Source organism: Castor canadensis, chromosome 15 (genome assembly GCF_047511655.1).
Source record: "Castor canadensis chromosome 15, mCasCan1.hap1v2, whole genome shotgun sequence".
In the NCBI taxonomy this organism is placed as follows: domain Eukaryota; kingdom Metazoa; phylum Chordata; class Mammalia; order Rodentia; family Castoridae; genus Castor; species Castor canadensis.
Genome location: NC_133400.1, coordinates 18,918,964 through 18,936,958, shown reverse-complemented (window position 1 = coordinate 18,936,958; position 17,995 = coordinate 18,918,964). Strand labels below are relative to the sequence as shown.

The following is a 17,995-nucleotide window of genomic DNA, read 5'->3' as shown; positions in this document are numbered from 1 at the left end:
ACTGGCCTCAACCCATGATCCTCCCAATCTCAGCTTTCCAAGTAGCTAGGATTACAGTCATGAGCCAGCAGCGCTAGGCTATTGTGGAATGATTTATGTGCAATTAAATTTACTTGTATAGTTTGGCAAATTTGAGTAAAAGTATGAGACATGTAACCAGTCCTACAAGTATTAGAATGTTTAACTCCAAAACGTTCCCTCATGCCCATTTACAGTTAATCATTGCCCTGAACCCTGCTCTCTGGCAAACACCCACTCGCTGTCTAGTTTTCCTTTTCTAGAGTTTCATATAAACAGAATCATTTGTGACTGGCTCTGTCACTTCATGTAATGCTTTTGCGATTCAACAGTCATTTTATTGCTCGTTGTCATTTCACGTATGCCCACACCACACTTAACCACTCGCAGGTTGACACAGATCTGAGCAATTTCCATTTTTTTACTATTATTAATAAAACTGCCAGGAGCATTTTCAGACCTGACTTTGCACGGATACCTGATTTCACTTCTTTTTGCTGAAGACCTGAGAGTGAAGTGCTGAGTCATGTGACAAGTATACATTTAACTTTTTAAGGAAATTAAGAAAACCATCTTCCAAAATAACTTTACATTTGTGAGAATCGGTGGTTAAAGAACCATTTCTTTAACCTCTTGGCTTTGATTACTTTTGAGAGGTCTGACACAAGTGGCTCCATTTGAACTTTGACAGCATTCCCCCCTTGTCTCCAAACTGTTTGTCTCTGAGCAGTCTTCTCTGAAGATTTTTTTGACTGGCCATTCTCGACCCTTCTTGTGAGGATTCGCTTTCTCCTGGGTGTCCCACGTTGTGGGGGAGTAACAAGCAGGTCAGGTGGGAGTCAGTGCCAACTCGACCCTGTTGGCCAAATTTAAGCTACAAAGAGGCTTAGAAGGAATTGTCTTAGGCAATGGGCTTCTAGACAACGACAATACAAAACAAAATCCAACAAAAGTAGGTATTTAGAAAGCTAACTTGGTTGACAGATGAGTACTTGTTAGAGTCATTTATTTTATGGACTCGATTGTAAATGCTTCAGAAGGATCAGAACTATAATGATAAAAACTTAAAATAGCCATGGTTAAAATTCTGATGGGCAATTTAGCAACTAACAAAACAGTCTAGGTATTTTCATTGTTAAATAATAATTATGATTGGCAGCATTTTATCAGCACCATTAATTTTTTTCTTGTTATAGTTAGGAACACGTATACCAAAACCTGTAAAAGGCTGGTATTAAGTTTTAATTTGAAGGGCACCAGCTTGATACAGTATTTATCTAAACTTTGTATTTTAGAAGTCTTGATATACTTGGAAAACACAAATATATTTAATATACAGAAGCTAGCAACAGAATCACAGATCTATAGACGTTATACATACATATTAATTTAGCTGTTACCCTTGGAGTAAAACCTTAGATTTCCCATCAATTGAGGGGGCTGTGTCAATGACCCAAAATAGCCTAGTCATAGACACATATAAGGTACTAATTGCATTAGAATCACACAAGACGATAGTTGTTTAACCACAATTATGAGGTCATCTAGAAGACTTGACATAAACTGACTATAAGTAAACTTTTATTTTGTTGTGACTCAGTTACCTCAGTAGTCAAAACCCTGAAAAAAAGTCAGCAGAGAACACAAGTAAATATTCATGAAGACTAAGTGTGAAGTTAGGAAACCTGATGGCTGACATTAACAGATGGCTCATGACATCCAGCAGGGTTCTGCTGACCTATAGTCAATGGAGCGCCCCAAAACTAACAGGCCCTATCTAACCATCCCAGGCCAAGAATTCCCTCCGCCTGACATGTGGAAGGACCCAGTGTCTGAGGGTTAATGACACATAACCCAGTTTGTTTGTTTGTTTTAAATAATTACCTCCACTTTATTGACTCCAATAAAATCTTGAGGTCTCAAGACCTCCAGTTCAGTGTTCCTTTTTGAGTATTTCTTCTTTATCTTACCTGGAGGGAATACTTTTGTTTTGCTTTTATTTTTTTTTACATAAATAAATTTGTTTCATCCTCATAATCAATGCAGCAGCACTTCCTGTGCTCAGCTGCCTATTGTCTTTTGCGTCTTAATAAACTCTTGTTTTCCTACTTGATTTTCTTGGTAAATTCTTGGCTCAACCTGTAACACCAAAACTCCCTGACAGTTATCTTGATAAAACAAAAGCCTTTCCTTTAAGACAGGTTTTGGGGGTTTTTTGGTAAGTATTATCAAGAACAGAACAATATTTTTAAGACAGCCTTATTGTTATGAGCTTAGAGAATTAAGTTTTAGTTTAACATCAGTACATTAAATTTTGACCTTACAAAACCTTTAATGTAACTCTTAGATTTTAGTTACCTTAATCACTTACGTAAGCATCTATAAGCTCCATCTTTAATGACAGTCTACTCTGGAGGAGCCTGTCCTTATCCTTTCTTTTTCTGTTTTGAGACAATTCTTCAGGACAAAACTTTTTTTACAATATCCTTTTTTTATCCAAAAGTATTTTTTCCATTAACCTTTTACTATTAAAGCCATATTCTTAATACTTCCTCTTTATTTTTTTTTTGGTTACTTATAAAAGGTTTTATGAAATAACTTAGAGTCTTATATTTGCATGAAAAAAAACCAGAAAGAAAACAACCTTAAAAATATATTTTGTATAAAAAACAATTTATAGAAATTCCATTTATTAATAGGCCCAGGTATTATAGGAGAGAATTAAATCCCAGACTTTATTTATGACAGAATGAAACAGGCCAAGATCATTTTTCTAACTATCCAAATTCCACGTTTCCTTTTGCAGGCTGCTGCCTGGGTTTAAAATGGCCCCTTTTATTTTTTACTCTAGTCTGAGCCCACTGTTAACCCCTGAATGCTTGCATCTTAGTGAGACCTGATTGAAACAAGTTTGAGAACTGTTTTTTTTTTAAAGTAGCAGTAGAATAGAGCAGAAGTAACAATTTTATATTTATAACTGTACAATAAGGACCATCCTGAAGATGTTTACATATTTATGTTAAAAAGGGAGGAGGGCTTAAGAAGTCTGAAACAGAGATCTCCAACACAAACACTGTCAGGTTTTTTTGTTGTTGTTACCTCAAATAACACATGAACCTTACAACAGAAGTCTAAGAACCATTTTGGAGATGTTTACATGGACATACACACACATAAAAGTTTTATAAATTAAGCATGCCCCAAAAAAGGCAATTTAAGCATACATAAGACAAGTTGGAATTCCAGGAGAAATTAAATTTTGCCCAGTGCTCTTTTAGAGACATTAACAAAATGACACATAAAAAAATTAGAGTGCCCACTCAGAAAAACCTTTTAAACCATACCCAGAGTGCTATCTGGTGGAATGGTGGATGATGCAGCTATTCTTTTGTGAGTCTCCCTCTTTGGAACTGAATTTTTGTTACCCATCCCTTAATCTTGGCTTTGTGTTTCCCTGGGAAAAGGCTCAGCACCCCCATATTTGAGGCTTCTTGCATTTTACCTGCATCCCCAGGAGAACAGTCAACCTCCCACACTGGAGGTTTCTTATATTCTACCCAAAGTGCTTCCCCCATCTCAGGAATCAGCACTTGCTTTGTGTCTGAGACAAGTCCCAGTCATACCCACATAGCCTCCGGAATGTCCCAACCACCAAAGTAGTATTCAACTTTCCAAACTTGAGCCACGCACAGAGTTAACCTGGTCCTCTGTGGTACTTGCTTAGGCTGGCCCCTTTTCCTACATTGCCAATTGACTTAAGATTTGGACTTTATCATCTGCCACAGAGAAGTGGATTCCCCCAGCCCTGAGGCCACTACAACAAGGTGGCAGGACCCCCTGAGGAAGGGATCTCCATGGCTCCCTGGGTGACGTGGAAATCCTGGGCAGGCCCCCATGTGGTTAGAAATATCTTTAAGATATTGGAGTGTCATGAGAGAGAGACGACACAACTCAGAAGTCAACAGGCAAGGCAAAATTTACTTCTGCAGAAGGATGCGCCACAAAGAGCAAGCGCCCCAGTGGGGAGTCCACTGGGGTTATATCTCTAACACAATGCGGCTCCTCCACTGAATTGGACAGGTTTGGGGTTCACAGTCTACGCTGATTGGCTAATTGGAAAGAGGACATCAGGAGGGGGCTTTGAAGACAAGTTCAAAAGCTCAGGGAAGCAATAACTGTTTTAGGTTACCAGCTCCAGAACCAGGGCATCTAGTGAATTTTGGCCAGCTGAGGATAATAACCCTTTACTCTTAACAGAAACTTTTATCACGTTAAGCAGAGTCCATGAAGCGAGCCTATGGGAAGTGAGTTAGTGAGACTAACATTTGTTAACAGCAGTGATTACTGATTAAACTCTTTGACAGAAAAGACCCAACCTAAGCTGATTCTCACACTTTCCGAAACTTCTGCCCAGTCAGTTGTGAAGATCATGGGGATGGTGGTAAAAACTGCATGCAGTGTCCTGGTCTGGGTGACCTGTCTGCTCCTGACATTCCCTGCCACAGTCACTGGTAAGACACACTCACAGGCCCTGCAGGATGGGAGCTTCTGACTCTGCAGGACTAACTGGAAAGAAGGCACGAGTGATGCAGGGATGGCGACAAGTGGGCAGCCTGTTCAGGGAAGGGGTCCAGTTTGGAGGGATACCTGGTTATGAATCCTTTCTGGGCCAGGGCTCTGCCCTTGCTATCTGTGTGGTCCTCAGAGCAGTCCAGCACAGAGACATGATCATCCTTATGTGGGGTTTTGTTGGTGGTGGTGGTGGTGGTTGTTTGTTTGCAGTACTGGGGCTTGAACTCAGGGCCTTCACCTTGAGCCACTCCACCAGGTCTCACAAACTATTTGCCCAGGCTGGCTTTGAACCACAATCCTCCTGATCTCTGCCTCCTGAGAAGCTAGGATTACAGACATGAGCCATCAGTGCCTGGCTTTGTCCTTATGTTTTAAGGGAACCCAGGATTTGTTTTAATCAGCTATGGTAAGATAAGCAGGTAGCCAGGCACCAGTGGTTCACACCTGTAATCCTAGCTATTCAGGAGACAGAGATCAGGCAGACCAACATTCAAGGCCAGTCCTAGGCAAATAGTTCTCAAAAACCTATCTCAAAAATACCCAATACAAAAAGGGCTGGTGGAGTGGCTCAAGTGGTAGAGCACCTGCCTAGCAGGTGTAAGACCCTGAGTTCAAACCCCAGTACCACAAAAAAAAAAATACAAGCAGACATGCAAAGGACTATCAGGAAGGAAGACGTTTACTCACCATTCCCTCAAACGGGAGGTGCACACCATATAGGGCCACACAGGGAAGAAAGAGAAAAGAGGAGACAGAAGAAGCAAGGAGAAACTGTGGGAAAGGGCCTTTCCTGTTGTTCCCACAGGTGAGCAGGAAAAAGCGAGGCAGGCTGGCAGTGGGCTAGAAACTGTCCCTAGTTATTGTTTGGTCCCTGGCCCTGGGGTAATCAGGACAGGTAGATACAGTGCCATAGAGGAAGTGGTTGGGGTATGACTCTACTCTGGATCACTTCACATGTGAATGACTTTTTTCCTGGCATACTCTTTGCTCTCTAGAAATGGGTTAGGCCTGAGAGAGGCAATCCCTCCAAGTTCAACCGGTCTCCAAATGTCAAAGCATCAGAATACAAGATGTAATAGCCCTGCATAGTGGCACATGCCTGTAATCTCAGCTACTTGGGAAGCTGAAATAGGAGGATTGCAAATTCAAGACTAGCCTGGGCACATGATGAAACACTGTCTCAATGAACAAACAAACAAAATACAGAAAATTAAGATGTGGCTATTATACCTTACTTAGTAGATAAGTAATCCAAGGTTCAAGTGGGCAACAAGTCGTGTTTGGCCTGGAGCAGAGTGGTGGTGACACCCAGGCAGGGAGGCAGAAGTCGGATGATCACAGGGCAGCTGGGGAAATCAACAGATATTGCATGGAAAGCGCTCAGAACAGAGCCTGGCAGGATAAGTGCTTGGAGATTAAGTGCTTTTTTTAATTCTCAGAGTCCATGTTTTGCCCCATCCCCTCATGGAGACTACAAATTCACCCTATGCCTCTGTCCTGCCCTCAGGGTCCAAAGTCACTCAGCCTGAAGTAGACACCCCCCTGGGTCGTGTGCGAGGCCGGCAGGTGAGTGTGAAGGATACAGACCGCCTTGTGAATGTCTTCCTGAGTATCCCGTTTGCTCAAGCACCACTGGGGCCTCTCCGGTTTGCAGCCCCACACCCAGTAGAGCCATGGGAGGGTGTGCGGGATGCCAGAAAGAATCCCCCCATGTAAGTAGCACTGGCATTGGTGGGCAAGCAGGCAGGTTGGTGGGAGTCTGGATGCTGGGGCACATGGGTCTGCCATCTGGCCATGGGCTCCTTCTTGGCCACAGGTGCCTGCAGGACGTGGAGAGAATGAATCATGGCAGATTTACACTCAATGGAAAACATCAGATCTTCCTTACTTCTGAGGACTGCTTGTTCCTTAACATCTACAGCCCAGCTGAGGCCACCGCAGGGGCACAGAAGCCGGTGTGCAGCCCAAAGGACCCTGTCCACTTCTCTAGCTCCACCCTGCCAACCTGCCCCTCTCAGTCCCTGTTTTAAAACTACCTCAGAGGTCCCAAAATGCCCTGGGCAGGTAGAGGTCTCAGAAGCTGGGGTCACTGACTCACGGCCATCTCTAGGTCATGGTATGGATCCATGGAGGCGCTATGAAGGTTGGTTCTGCCACCTCCCAGGATGGATCAGCCCTGGCTGCCTATGGGGATGTAGTAGTGGTCACAGTTCAGTATCGCCTCGGGATTCTTGGCTCCTTCAGGTGAGATAGCCAGCCTGGCCGAGGGCACTGACTGTAGAGAAAGGAAAGCTCATGAAGAGAACTAGGAATTTAGGGTGGGGCTCCAGAGGCTAATGGAGGGCCCTGTGTCCCTGCTTTCTGGGACAGAGAAGGGTGCTCCCCAAGGCTCCACTCTTGGGAGAGGCCCAGTCAAATCCATAATTGTACCTTGAACTTGGTTCCTCAGGCAAAGGGTATTTGGCCTCTGGGCTGGAGCCAGGGTTCTAGCTGGGTAGGTGGGCAAAGAACAATAAGCTCTTAGAACCACCTGGGAGCTAATCCTGGCTGGCAGCCCTGCTAGGTCAGTCCAGACTCACGCTGGTCAGATAGATGACAAGCATGCTTCACAGCCGGCCAGATTTGAGGAGCAGAGAACAGTCTGCATCCTGGTGGCTGGTTCAAAGCAAACCTGCAGTGACTGAGAAAAATGAGCTAACCACTGTCCCCACCCTGCCCCCAGTACTGGGGACAAGTTTATTCCTGGCAACCAGGGTTTCATAGATGTGATGGCTGCTCTACGCTGGGTGCAGGGGAACATTGCCTCCTTCGGGGGTGATCCCAACTGCGTCACCATCTTTGGAGGGTCTGCTGGTGGCGTCATCGTCTCTTCATTGGTGAGTTGACACAGGGAGCTAGTGATTACAGCCAGGGCTGGGAGAGCTCCTGAGACCCCAGACCTCAGAGCTCCTCTGACAGTCATCTGTGCCACCTGTTGCCCTCAGGTCCTGTCTCCGATGGCTTCAGGGCTGTTCCACAGAGCCATATCCCAGAGTGGGGTCATCACCATCCCAGGGATACTGGAATCTAACCCATGGCCCAAAGTTCAGGTCTGCATTTCCTTCACTCTCTTATTCCATATCTACCTACACACACCACACTGGCTGGCCCTGGATCTCAGAGTACGGGGTGGTCACTGGTAGGGAGCTTTCTGTCGGCAGAAAGAGCAGAGAAGGATGAAGAAAATACAACACGTAGGAAGCTCAGAGGAAATGATCACCAGACCATCTCTATGCCCCTTCCCCAGGGTAGGGCTTCAGGGAACACTCTTTCTCTCGAGTCCTTGGGGAGCCCTCCATTTCCAGCCACCCTGCTGCTTAAGAGATCTCCATTCAGACTCTGGGCTCCACTGTGGGTTCCCACTGAGGAGTAGCCGAGGGAAGCCACGAAGTGCTGCCCTAATGGGAACTGGGTCTGCCAAGGCTGCAGGTGTGAGACAGTGATGGGTCCTGGAAGCGGGAAGGGAATGGAGCAGGTTAGGGGACCAAGCAGTGTGAGGGTGGGGGCAGGTAATTGCAGGGACTTCCTGGGTCTGGAAATCAGGACTGGATCCAGAGGGCAAGAAGTGGCAGGACTAGGTCAGGTCTGAGCTACCTAGAGTATAAGGTGGACTAAAGGTGATATTCCTAGAGCTCTAGAGACCAGGAAGATCAAGGCAGAGTCTAGGCAGGAGAGACAGTGATGGGGGATGCTGCTGTTGGGTGGGGGAGAGCCTGGTCCCTGACCTCACCTGGCCCTCCGGCCCTAGCTATAGTAGAGGAGCGGGCTGGGCACTGTAACCACTGGGCAGGAGATGATTCCAGAACCTCAGCAGAAGGTTCAGACCAGAGCAACAGTCCCTCCCCCACTGCCCCTCGCCTCACTGTGGCCAGGAAAGGGTTTCCAATCACAAACTTGAGGTCCTTCCAGCCTCATTTCCCAACAACTCCCTCACCTGGCTCCAGCCACAGCATACCTGTCATTCCTTGCCAGACATGCCCACACTGGAGCCCTCCCTTCTCAACCTTGTGTCAAGAGGCAAAGGGTCCTCAGCACCATGCCACTCCAGGTGGCACCAAACCAGGGGATGACAGTTTGATGTCATTGGGGAACACACGGGGCAACAGTCTGCCTCTTAGGGGTCATAGCAGGTCTCTGGGCAGGCATGGGCCCGGTCTGTGACATTATAACCCAGTACCATACAAATGACTCCTCTCCAGAGGAAACAGTGGGCTGGAAGTTGGGGCTGGGCCACTGAAAGGGAGTGAGACTCTTCCTTTTGTGCCCAGAGCTTTGCAGACTCCCTGGCCTGCAGTTCCGACTCCCCGGCTGAGCTGGTACAGTGTCTTCGGCAGAAGGACGGAGAGGAGCTAATCCGTACCAAGATGGGGGTACGCTGCCTCTCTGGGGATGGTGACAGGAGTACAATGGTACAGAGGAGTGCTGTCCAGCTCTGCAGGAGCAGAGGGGCAGTCACCAGCCTGAAGGGTGGCTTGGGACAATCACCATGGGGAGGGGCTGAGGGTACACCCTCTGTTCTGGGGAAGAGATCTGTAGGAAAGAAGCAATTGCTCCAGGTCTCCTGACTCCCCTGGGCTCCCAGCTCCAGTGATCCCCATCTCCTCACTTTCCCTTGAGGCTCAGCCACTGAGGCATGCTGGTGTGTGAACCCCTGGGGTCCTATCCTTTAAGGCATTGTCCTGACGGGGAGGCCTCTTGCCTTGCTTTTTCATGCAGGATACAATGACCAACACCTATACCATCGATGGTTCCTTCTTTCCCAAACATCCCCAGCAATTACTAATGGAGAGACAATTCCACCCCGTGCCCTTCCTCCTGGGTGTCAACAATCACGAGTTCAGCTGGCTCCTTCCCAAAGTGAGTGTCCTTTGGCACCTGTGCCCCTCAAGGCCCTGACCAGACAGACTCCTCCCACCCCAGGATCATCCCCACAGCCAGGTGCACTGAACACTCCTGTAGTTCCTATTTAGTAGGTAAAAAAGCTGAGACTCAGAAAGGTTGAAGAGACTTTTTCTCAAGGTCGACCAGCTTCATTTTCTCAAAGCAAATGTTTCTTTTTTGGGGAATCAAACTTTTGCACAAAGTGGTCCCCAGGGAAGTGCTGACCACAGCATATTCTTGTTGGTCTCTGGTTTATACCTCAACTGTGACACTGATTAGCGTGACTCTGCCTAAGAGTCTGACTACCTAAGACTCATTTCAGGTAGACACAACTCCATGCAAGTATCAGCGTCATGCTTTCCTTCTGAACATCTTGTTATATCATCCTCACATTCTATATTCATCTTCATGGAAAATCCCCCCCCCCTTTTTTTCATTTTTTATTTCATTTAACTTTTTTTTTCAATTCTGGGGATCAAACCAAGGGCTTGGTACATGTCAGGCAAGTGCTCTACCATTGAGTTACACCCCCAGCCCAGCAATTCCTTTTAACAGCAGCAAACCTACCACAAAGGAAGACTCCCACCATGTTTCTTCACTTTAGTATTTGGGTAGCTTCTATATTTTGCCACTAAAGCTAACATTGCAGTGCACTGTTCAAATAACACCATGTTGTTGGAAAAACTTCCCTGCTGAATTGCCTCAGCACCCCTGTTGAAAATCAATGGGCCATAAATGTAAGGCTTTAGATCTGGACTCTGAATTCTATTCCATTCATTGTGTCTGTCCACAATGAATAATGCCACTACCACACTATTCAAGTAAGCTTTGGAATTGGGAAGTGAAAAATTCTCCACCTTTGGTCTTTTTCAAGATTATTATGGCCAGACACTGGTGGCTCATGACTGTAATCCTAGCCACTTAGGAGGCTAAGATCAGAAGGATCGCTGTTTAAGGCCACCCCAGGAAAATAGTTCACAAGACTCTATCTCCAAAATAACCACAGCAAAATGGACTGGCGACTTGGCTCAAGCGATAGAATGCCTACTTTGCAAGTGCAAAGCCCTGAGTTCAAACTCCAGTTCTACCAAAAGAAAAAAGAAAAATATTATTATGTTAGAGCCAGATGTGGTGGTGCACACCTGCAATCCCAGCTTCTCAGGAGGCTGAGGCAGAAGGATCATGAGTTCCAAGCCAGCTTAAGCTACAAAGAGAGACCATCTCAAAAAAAATTGGGACTGGGCATAGTGGTTTACAACTGTAATCCCAGCTAATTGAGAGGCAGAGATTGATCAGGAGGATCACAGTTCAAGGCCTGCCCTGGCAAAAAGTTAGCAAGATCCCATCTGAACCAATACAGCTGGGCAAAGTGGTATATACCTGTTGCCCCAGCTATGCAGGAGAAATAAATAGGAGGATCAAGGTCCAGGCTGGTCCAGGGAAAATGTGAGACCCTATATTAAAAATAACTAAAACAAAAAGGGTTAAAGGAGTGGCTGAAGTGGTAGAGCACCTGCCTAGCAAGTATGAGGCCCTGAGCTAAAACTCCAGCACTGCCAAAAAAAAATGTTAGCAAGACCCTATCTCAAAAAACAAGCTGGACGTGGTGGTACATGCCTGTGGTCCCAGTCACTCGGAAGGGAGAGATAGGAGATTTGGACAAAAGCATGTGACCTTATCTGAAAAACAAGATAAAGAAGCAAAAAGGGGAGAGAGAGTGGCTGTAAAATGGAAAGGGTGAACTTATTCAAAGTACACTGTACACGTGTATGGAATTATCACAATGAAATGAAATCCCCTCATATTATTAATGTATGCTAATTCAAAACAAAAAAAGGAAAAGGAACTCAGGGCATGGCTCAAATGGTAGAGTGCTTGCCAACAAGCACAAGGCCCTGAGGACCAAGAGGGGAAAAAAAATATATTGTCATATTAGTTTAATGGCATTGCCATAACAAAGTACCTCAACCTGGGTGGCTTAAACAACAGAAAAGTGTGTCCTGCAGCTGTAAGTATAAAACTAAGGTGTTAATTAGCAAGACTGGTTTCTTTTGAGTGCTGAGAGGGAGAATCTGTTCCATTCTCTCCTGCTTCTGGCATTCCTTGGTAGCCTCAAGAATTCCTTGGCTTATACAGGGTCACCATCCATCTTTGCATTCTCTTTGTACATGTCTATTTCCAAAGTTCCCCTTTACAGAGGTATCAGTCATATTGGATAAGATTCCACCATATGAATTAATTATCTCTGTAATCATTTTCTTTTTGGTAGATCTGGGGTTTGAGCTCAGGGCTTTGCACTTGCAAAGCAGGCACTCTACCACATGAGCCACACCTGGAGGTGTGACTCCATTTTGCTGTGGTTATTTTGAAGATGGGATCTCATGAACTATTTGCCTGGGCTGGCCTTGAACCTTAATCCTCCCAATCTCAGCTTCCCAAGTAGCTAGGATTACAGGCATGAGCCCCTGGCACCTGGCTCTCTGTAATCACTTCAATTCAACTTGATTACCTTTGTAAGGACCCTTTCCCCAAATAAAATGGACTTCTGAGGTGCTGGCAGTGAGCACACTGTCGAGTCACCGTGAATTTTCTATTCCTGTTCTCACAGTGGAATGAAGTTTATGGCAGAGTATGGATACGCATTAACTCAGTCCCAGCAATTCTATGAGACAGGCATTGCCGTTCCTCTTTACCAGATTAGGAACTGAGGCATAGAGAGTTTAAGTAACTTGTCCCAGGTCATACACAAAGCAAGTGGCAGAGCTGGAATTTGAACTTAGACTCCAGCGCTCTCACAGTCACATATACAGCCATCATTTGACATTTTAATTGTCCCAGCTAGACCCCATCGGTCTAGATGTGATTCTATGACAATGTTAAACAAATCTTCTCATTCTCTATGGTGCTGCCTATTGTACGTGGTGCTACTGGCCCTAATTACCCTATCCCCCGACAATTGGAGGCTTACCTTTGGGGGACTGTGGACTTGTGAGTCTGGCCACATGGCTCTGTAAAGTGTTTGTGCACACAGAATTGTGAACGCTGTCCTGCTCAGGCCTGGGAGTAAGGTGGGAGCAGTGGTTGGGCAGTACTGATGAGAGCCTTTGTGTCTCCACAGGCCTGGGGTCTTTGGGATAAGATGAAAGACATGAGCAAGGAGGACATGCTGGTCATCATGAAACCCTTCTTATCCAGTCTGGTGAGACAAGAGGCAGGAGGGAAGAGGCTGGTGGACATGAAGCCCACTCTCTGTTCCTATCCTTCCCCCCTCACAGCTGCCCACCTACCACCAACTCTCTGGTCCAAGTGCTGAATTTTAATTCCACTAAAATTAGGGGCTTCATCCCAGGAATTCCCTTGGATATGAGTTGATGTGCTTTTCAAAGAAAAAGCAATCATCATTGTTATCATCATGGTTGTTACCATAGAGACTGATCCTTACTGAGCACATCCTATGTTGTGCAGAGCATGAGGACAGATGTTCACCCCTTCCATCCTCACTGCAGCTCTGTGAAGTGGGACTTTATTAGCTCCATTTTACAGATGAGGAAACTGAGGCACACAAGTCACGGTGGATAAGGGGCAGAGGCAGCTTTGATCATCCAGCAATTTGTGACCCCACAACTCAGATATTAAGATCCCACTGTCAGATGTGGAGTCAGACAGAGTTGAGGTCAAATCTCAGCCCTCGCCACTTGCTCAGTTGTCCCAATCCCTGTAAGCCTCTATAAATGGGGGTGAGACCTTCCATTTACCTGAGCTCTTTTAAGAAGAAATTGAGCCTCCCAGGGTGCTGGTACCAGGAGGTCTTCAGTCTACATGCTTTTTCCTTCTTTGGAAACCCCAGAGCCCTTCACATTCACACAACCTCTTCACCACTCTCTGGGCTGTGGGGAGGCCCCCATCATGTCTTCTCTCACTTATTTCTCAATTAACCTCAACTGAGCACCTACTTCCAGGACAGACTCTGTGTTAGGGACTTCACATAGGCTTCCCATTAGCACTGCCAGACAGACAGGAGGCTTTCAAGGAGGCTCAGCCACTTGTCTGAGGTCACATAGCCAAGCAGTGGTCACAGAGCTAGGATTCAGTACAAACCTGAGCTGATCCTACCCAGAAACCATTTAGAATTCCTGGGGGAGGCAGGTTGGTGGGTGACTGACCCCCAGAGTGTCAGCCCTGGGATGTGGGAAAGTCACGCTGGAGGGGCAGGGCTTCTTGGGAGGGTCTGCCACAGCGGTGGGAACTGAGCAGGCCTGAGCCTGCCCTCTTTCCTCAGGACGTGCCCCCTGAGATGATGTCCACTGTCATAGATGAATATCTAGACAGTGGCTCAGATGCACAAGCCAGATGCCACGCCTTTCAGGAAGTGATGGGTGATATCTTATTCAACATTGCCACCTTGAATTTCTCAAGAAACCTTAAAGGTAAGCCTACCCCTAGCCACCTGCCCCACCTTCCCTGGGTCATCACCAGTAATGTGGCTCACCTTGCACCCCGTGCCCTGCCCACCCCACGCCTCTCTTTCTCTGGGATACAGTATCTCAGTAGTGGGAGGTGTCTCTGGCAAAGTATTTTGCAGAGAAGAAAACAGAGACTCAGAGAGGTTCAGTGACTTGTCAAAGGTCATCTAGCAAGGACCATCACCAACTCACAGGGATTCATTCAGTTGGTGGGCAATTTTGTCTTCTTTCCATGCTTCTCCTGGGAGAAGTTTTGCTTCCTCTGAGCCTGGCAGCTAACCCCTGATGGTGCCCCCAGAATATCTCCAAATTCTTCACTTTATGACTTTAGGCAAGATTCTGAACCCCTGTGGGCCTTGCTTTGCTCATTTGTAAAATGGGGGTAGTGGTAGAATGGTGGACTCCTTTCTACTAAGACTGCTTTGAAGGTTGAATGCACACATGCAGCCCACAGAAGAATGTCACTCAACACCCAGCAAAGCTGCCCAACTTTTTGTCTTTGCCATTATTATGACTTGGAGTGATGTCTTAACGAACTGCCAATGGCAGGGCCTAATCAGGCTGTGGGGACCGCATGCTGGTCCGCCTACCCTCCCCCTGCAGAGGCTGGGGCCCCTGTCTTTTTCTATGAGTTCCAGCATACACCCAGTTGTTTTGCGAAGATCAAGCCAGCCTGGGTGAAGGCCGACCACGGGGCTGAGAGTTCTTTCATATTCGGGGGTCCTTTCCTCATGGATGAGAGTTCCCTCCTGGGTAAGCACGGACAGACGGACATGCTATGCTCCAAGGGGCCAGGGTGGGCTTGCAGGAACAGAGGTCTCCAGTCAGCACTCAGAAGCCTTGGATGCCCTCCAGGCCCCACCTGACCCTGATCCAGGTCTGTCCCTCCCACCAGCCTTTCCGGAAGCCACAGAGGAGGAGAAGCAGCTGAGCCTCACCATGATAGCCCAGTGGACCCACTTTGCCCGGACAGGGTGAGTAGGCCTGCCTGGCTTTGGGTCTGGGATACTCAGATCCCCAACCAGCCACACAAGAGGACTTGGTCCTCATTCATTCCTCACACCAGGAACCCCAATGGCAAAGGACTGCCTCCTTGGCCCCAATTTGACCAGCTGGAGCAATACCTGGAAATTAACCTGGTACCACAGATCAAACAGAAGCCAAAGGCAGCCCGGATGCAATTCTGGACAGAGACACTCCCCAGCAAGATCCAACAGTGGCACCAACAGCAGAAGAGCAGAAAGGCCACAGAAGAGCTCTGAGGCAGTGCCTGGGGCTTCTTGACTAGGGCCAACCCAAAGGGTGGCAAAGTCCCAGCAGGGCAGCTCCTTCTGTTCTTGCCAAGAGAGACTTTAACCTAAACAGACAGGTGTGGTCTCGTGTCTTTAAAGCATCAGGCACTTCAGGGCTGGCATGACACTCTTCTGAAATGTCACCAGGTTATTTCCACCTCTGGGGCTTTGTACAATCTCCTGCGTGTCTCTAAAGTACCTTGCTTCGTGACAAGGTCCAGCTGGTTCTTTAAGCTCTCTGGTGGACCCCTTCCCCTGGGAAGTCTTCCCTGCCTTCTTTGGGCCATGGGTGTCCATTAGAGTTCAGCTCACCATAAACTATATCCGTGGCTCTCTCAGAGAAGGTCTCTGACATAGGGTCAGTCTGACCCCACTCTGTCACTCACCCTGGGATTGGGCAAGACCTGGACTCAGAGGATGTTTGGTGAGTGAGTGATAGACAATTTATGAATAGTGACTGATAGACTTGGAACCAGGACCTTCAGGCACCCAAGCCATGCTCAGTCCCCAACAGGTGGTGTCCTGGCCAGGAGAGTTGCCTTCAGAGACAGAATCCTGCCAAGACCAAGGCAGCAGTCCAGCTATGGTCACAGCACAGCCCCCAGAGCACCCACTCAAGCCACAAAGGGTGAAAAGTGAAAAGCAGCCAGAGGTTTTCAGAGTGAGGATGAATATTCACCCCCCCTCCTGTTTTGTTTTGTTTTTTTTTTTTTAACAGAACTGGGGTTTGAACTCGGGGCCTACACCTTGAGCCACTCCACCAGTCCTTTTTTGTGATGGGGTTTTTTCAAGATAGGGTCTCAAGAACTGTTTGCCAAGGCTGGCTTTGAACAGCTATCCCCCTGTTCTCTGCCTCCTGAGTAGCTAGGATTACAGGCATGAGCCACTGGTGCCTGGTGAACATTTCTTTTTCTTTGAGGATCAATGTTTCCCTTAAAACATTTGGATTTGGGCTAGGGGCATGGCTTAGGTGGTAGATGCATAGCAATCACAAGGCCCTGAATCAAACCCCAGTACTGCCACAAAAAAGTTTGAGGCTGGGGTATACTCAGGGTAGAGCACATGCTTGGTTAGCATGTATAAATTCCAGGATTCAACAGCAGCACCCACACTCAAAAAATGTATGGATCTTGATCTACTTCCCACTGTCTTCATTGAAGCCACACCAAGGCTGCTGATGGAGCCATGAAACACATTTGTAGTTGGGGCAGCTGTAGTCTGGGAAATTCATTTGGGACAGGAAGGAAGGACGTAAAGTCAGGGGTCTCTGAGTTCTGTCACTCCTCTGCTCAAAATCTCCCTGGATAAGTTCAAGGTCTTCCCATGTCATTGAAGTTTTCCTGTTCTCAGCCCCTTCCCTCCACCAGAGAAGTTTGTCCCCATGAACTGATAGAAAGCCCCAAGTAAAAAAAAAGCTCCAGTGTGTGCATTTGGGGACACAGTTCTATGAAAACAGAGACATATAGACCAGCCCAAATTTGAGGGACAGAGAAGGAGGGACTTTTAAGCCAAGACCTGAAGGACAACTGGAGATTAACCAAATGTACAGACCAGAGTAGTAGACTGGAGGGGTGGGGAGTAAAGGGAAGGGGGGCTTCTGGCAGAGGGCACAGCAGGAGCAAGGTCATGGAGGACAAGATGTGCTGAGAAAACGTCATCAAAGACCAGATTGTGCCTGGCGCTGGTGGCTCACGCCTGTAATCCTAGCTACTCAGGAGGCAGAGATCAGGAGGATTGAGGCTCAAAGCCAGCCCCTGGCAAATAGTTCACAAAACCCTATCTCAAAAAACCCCATCACAGAAAAGGACTAGCAGAGTGGCTCAAGTGGTAAGAGCACCTGCCTAGCAACTGTGAGGCCCTGAGTTCAAACCCCAGTGCCACAAAAAAAAAAAAAAAAAAAAACACCACAAGGTGGCTTGTGGGGAGCAGGGCTAGGCCAGTGCGGCTTCCAGGTAGATGGAGAGCAGACAGATCTGGTGGCTGATGGTTTGCCAAGGTAAGGGAAAGGAAGAAGGAAGACTCCTACCCCGATGCTTTCATCAAGGCCCCCAGGACCCTGGGAACCAAAGGTCTGGTTTGGCTCAGAGGCTTCCTCCTCCAGGATACATCACATCTCGCAGCTATGGAGACTGAGCATTGCCAGGTCCCTGGAGAGAGTGGGCAAGCAGGCTGGTAAGGCCTCAAATCCTGATTGGCCCCGCCCTCTCTCCCCGTCGGGGATGGGCATGACTGAAACCACCCCCTTCCCTGGCAGCGTCCTTGCCCAACCAACTGACTGACATCCTTGCCCCAAGGACCCAGTTGCCATGCAGATTGAAGGAAGTAGGCCACAGACTCAGACAGGACAGATGTGGCGCTGCAGGGCAGGGACTAGTGGAGCCAGGGAGCCCCCATATGGCAGGATCACAAAAAGGACAATGTTTAGGCTGCAGAACCAGACTGTGCACCTGGACCCAGCCACAGGAACAAGGGCCTAGCAGATGCTCTGAGCTGACAGGTTTACAAGCTGTACAAACAAATCCAAGGCCAAGCTTAGTCATACACCCTAGCAGCCTCAAACAGAGAGACTTACCAATAAGGCTCCGGTTCAGTTCCACCACTTTCAGGGTATGTATGTATCTTTGGGCAAGTTCTTTATCCTCTTTGTGAATCAGTTTTCCCATCTGCAAAATGGGGATAATAATAGTAACTCCCACCCAAAAAACATAGTAACTCCCTTCATAGATCTGC

At 47.3% G+C, this 17,995-nt stretch overlaps 1 protein-coding gene across 3 annotated transcripts; it reads left to right on the top strand.

Moving 5' to 3' along the window:
• Positions 1–4,371: 4,371 nt before the first annotated feature.
• On the top strand, positions 4,372–15,335 carry Ces3 (carboxylesterase 3). Of its 3 annotated transcripts, none has more exons than XM_020175951.2 (13): positions 4,372–4,529; positions 6,098–6,302; positions 6,407–6,545; positions 6,701–6,834; positions 7,313–7,466; positions 7,575–7,679; positions 8,898–8,999; positions 9,346–9,486; positions 12,629–12,709; positions 13,790–13,937; positions 14,577–14,726; positions 14,869–14,947; positions 15,040–15,335. In XM_020175951.2, exons 1-13 carry the CDS (start codon positions 4,448–4,450, stop codon positions 15,233–15,235), a joined length of 1,716 nt encoding a protein of 571 aa, XP_020031540.2. In that variant the 5' UTR covers positions 4,372–4,447; the 3' UTR covers positions 15,236–15,335. The 3 variants fall into 3 exon arrangements, with proteins under 3 accessions (XP_020031540.2, XP_073911981.1, XP_073911982.1); XM_074055881.1 differs by having other exon boundaries at positions 4,449–4,529; positions 6,098–6,156; XM_074055880.1 differs by lacking the exon at positions 14,577–14,726.
• The last annotated feature ends 2,660 nt before the right edge of the window (positions 15,336–17,995 follow it).

Excerpts from the sequence above, each read along its gene's own strand:
- Ces3 (XM_020175951.2), top strand. The coding sequence starts at position 4,448 with ATGGGGATGGTGGTAAAAACTGCATGCAGTGTCCTGGTCTGGGTGACC. Across the intron at positions 6,303-6,406 it reads GCCAGAAAGAATCCCCCCAT|GTGCCTGCAGGACGTGGAGA; the intron begins GTAAGTAGCACT and ends TCTTGGCCACAG. Across the intron at positions 13,938-14,576 it reads TTTCTCAAGAAACCTTAAAG|AGGCTGGGGCCCCTGTCTTT; the intron begins GTAAGCCTACCC and ends CTCCCCCTGCAG.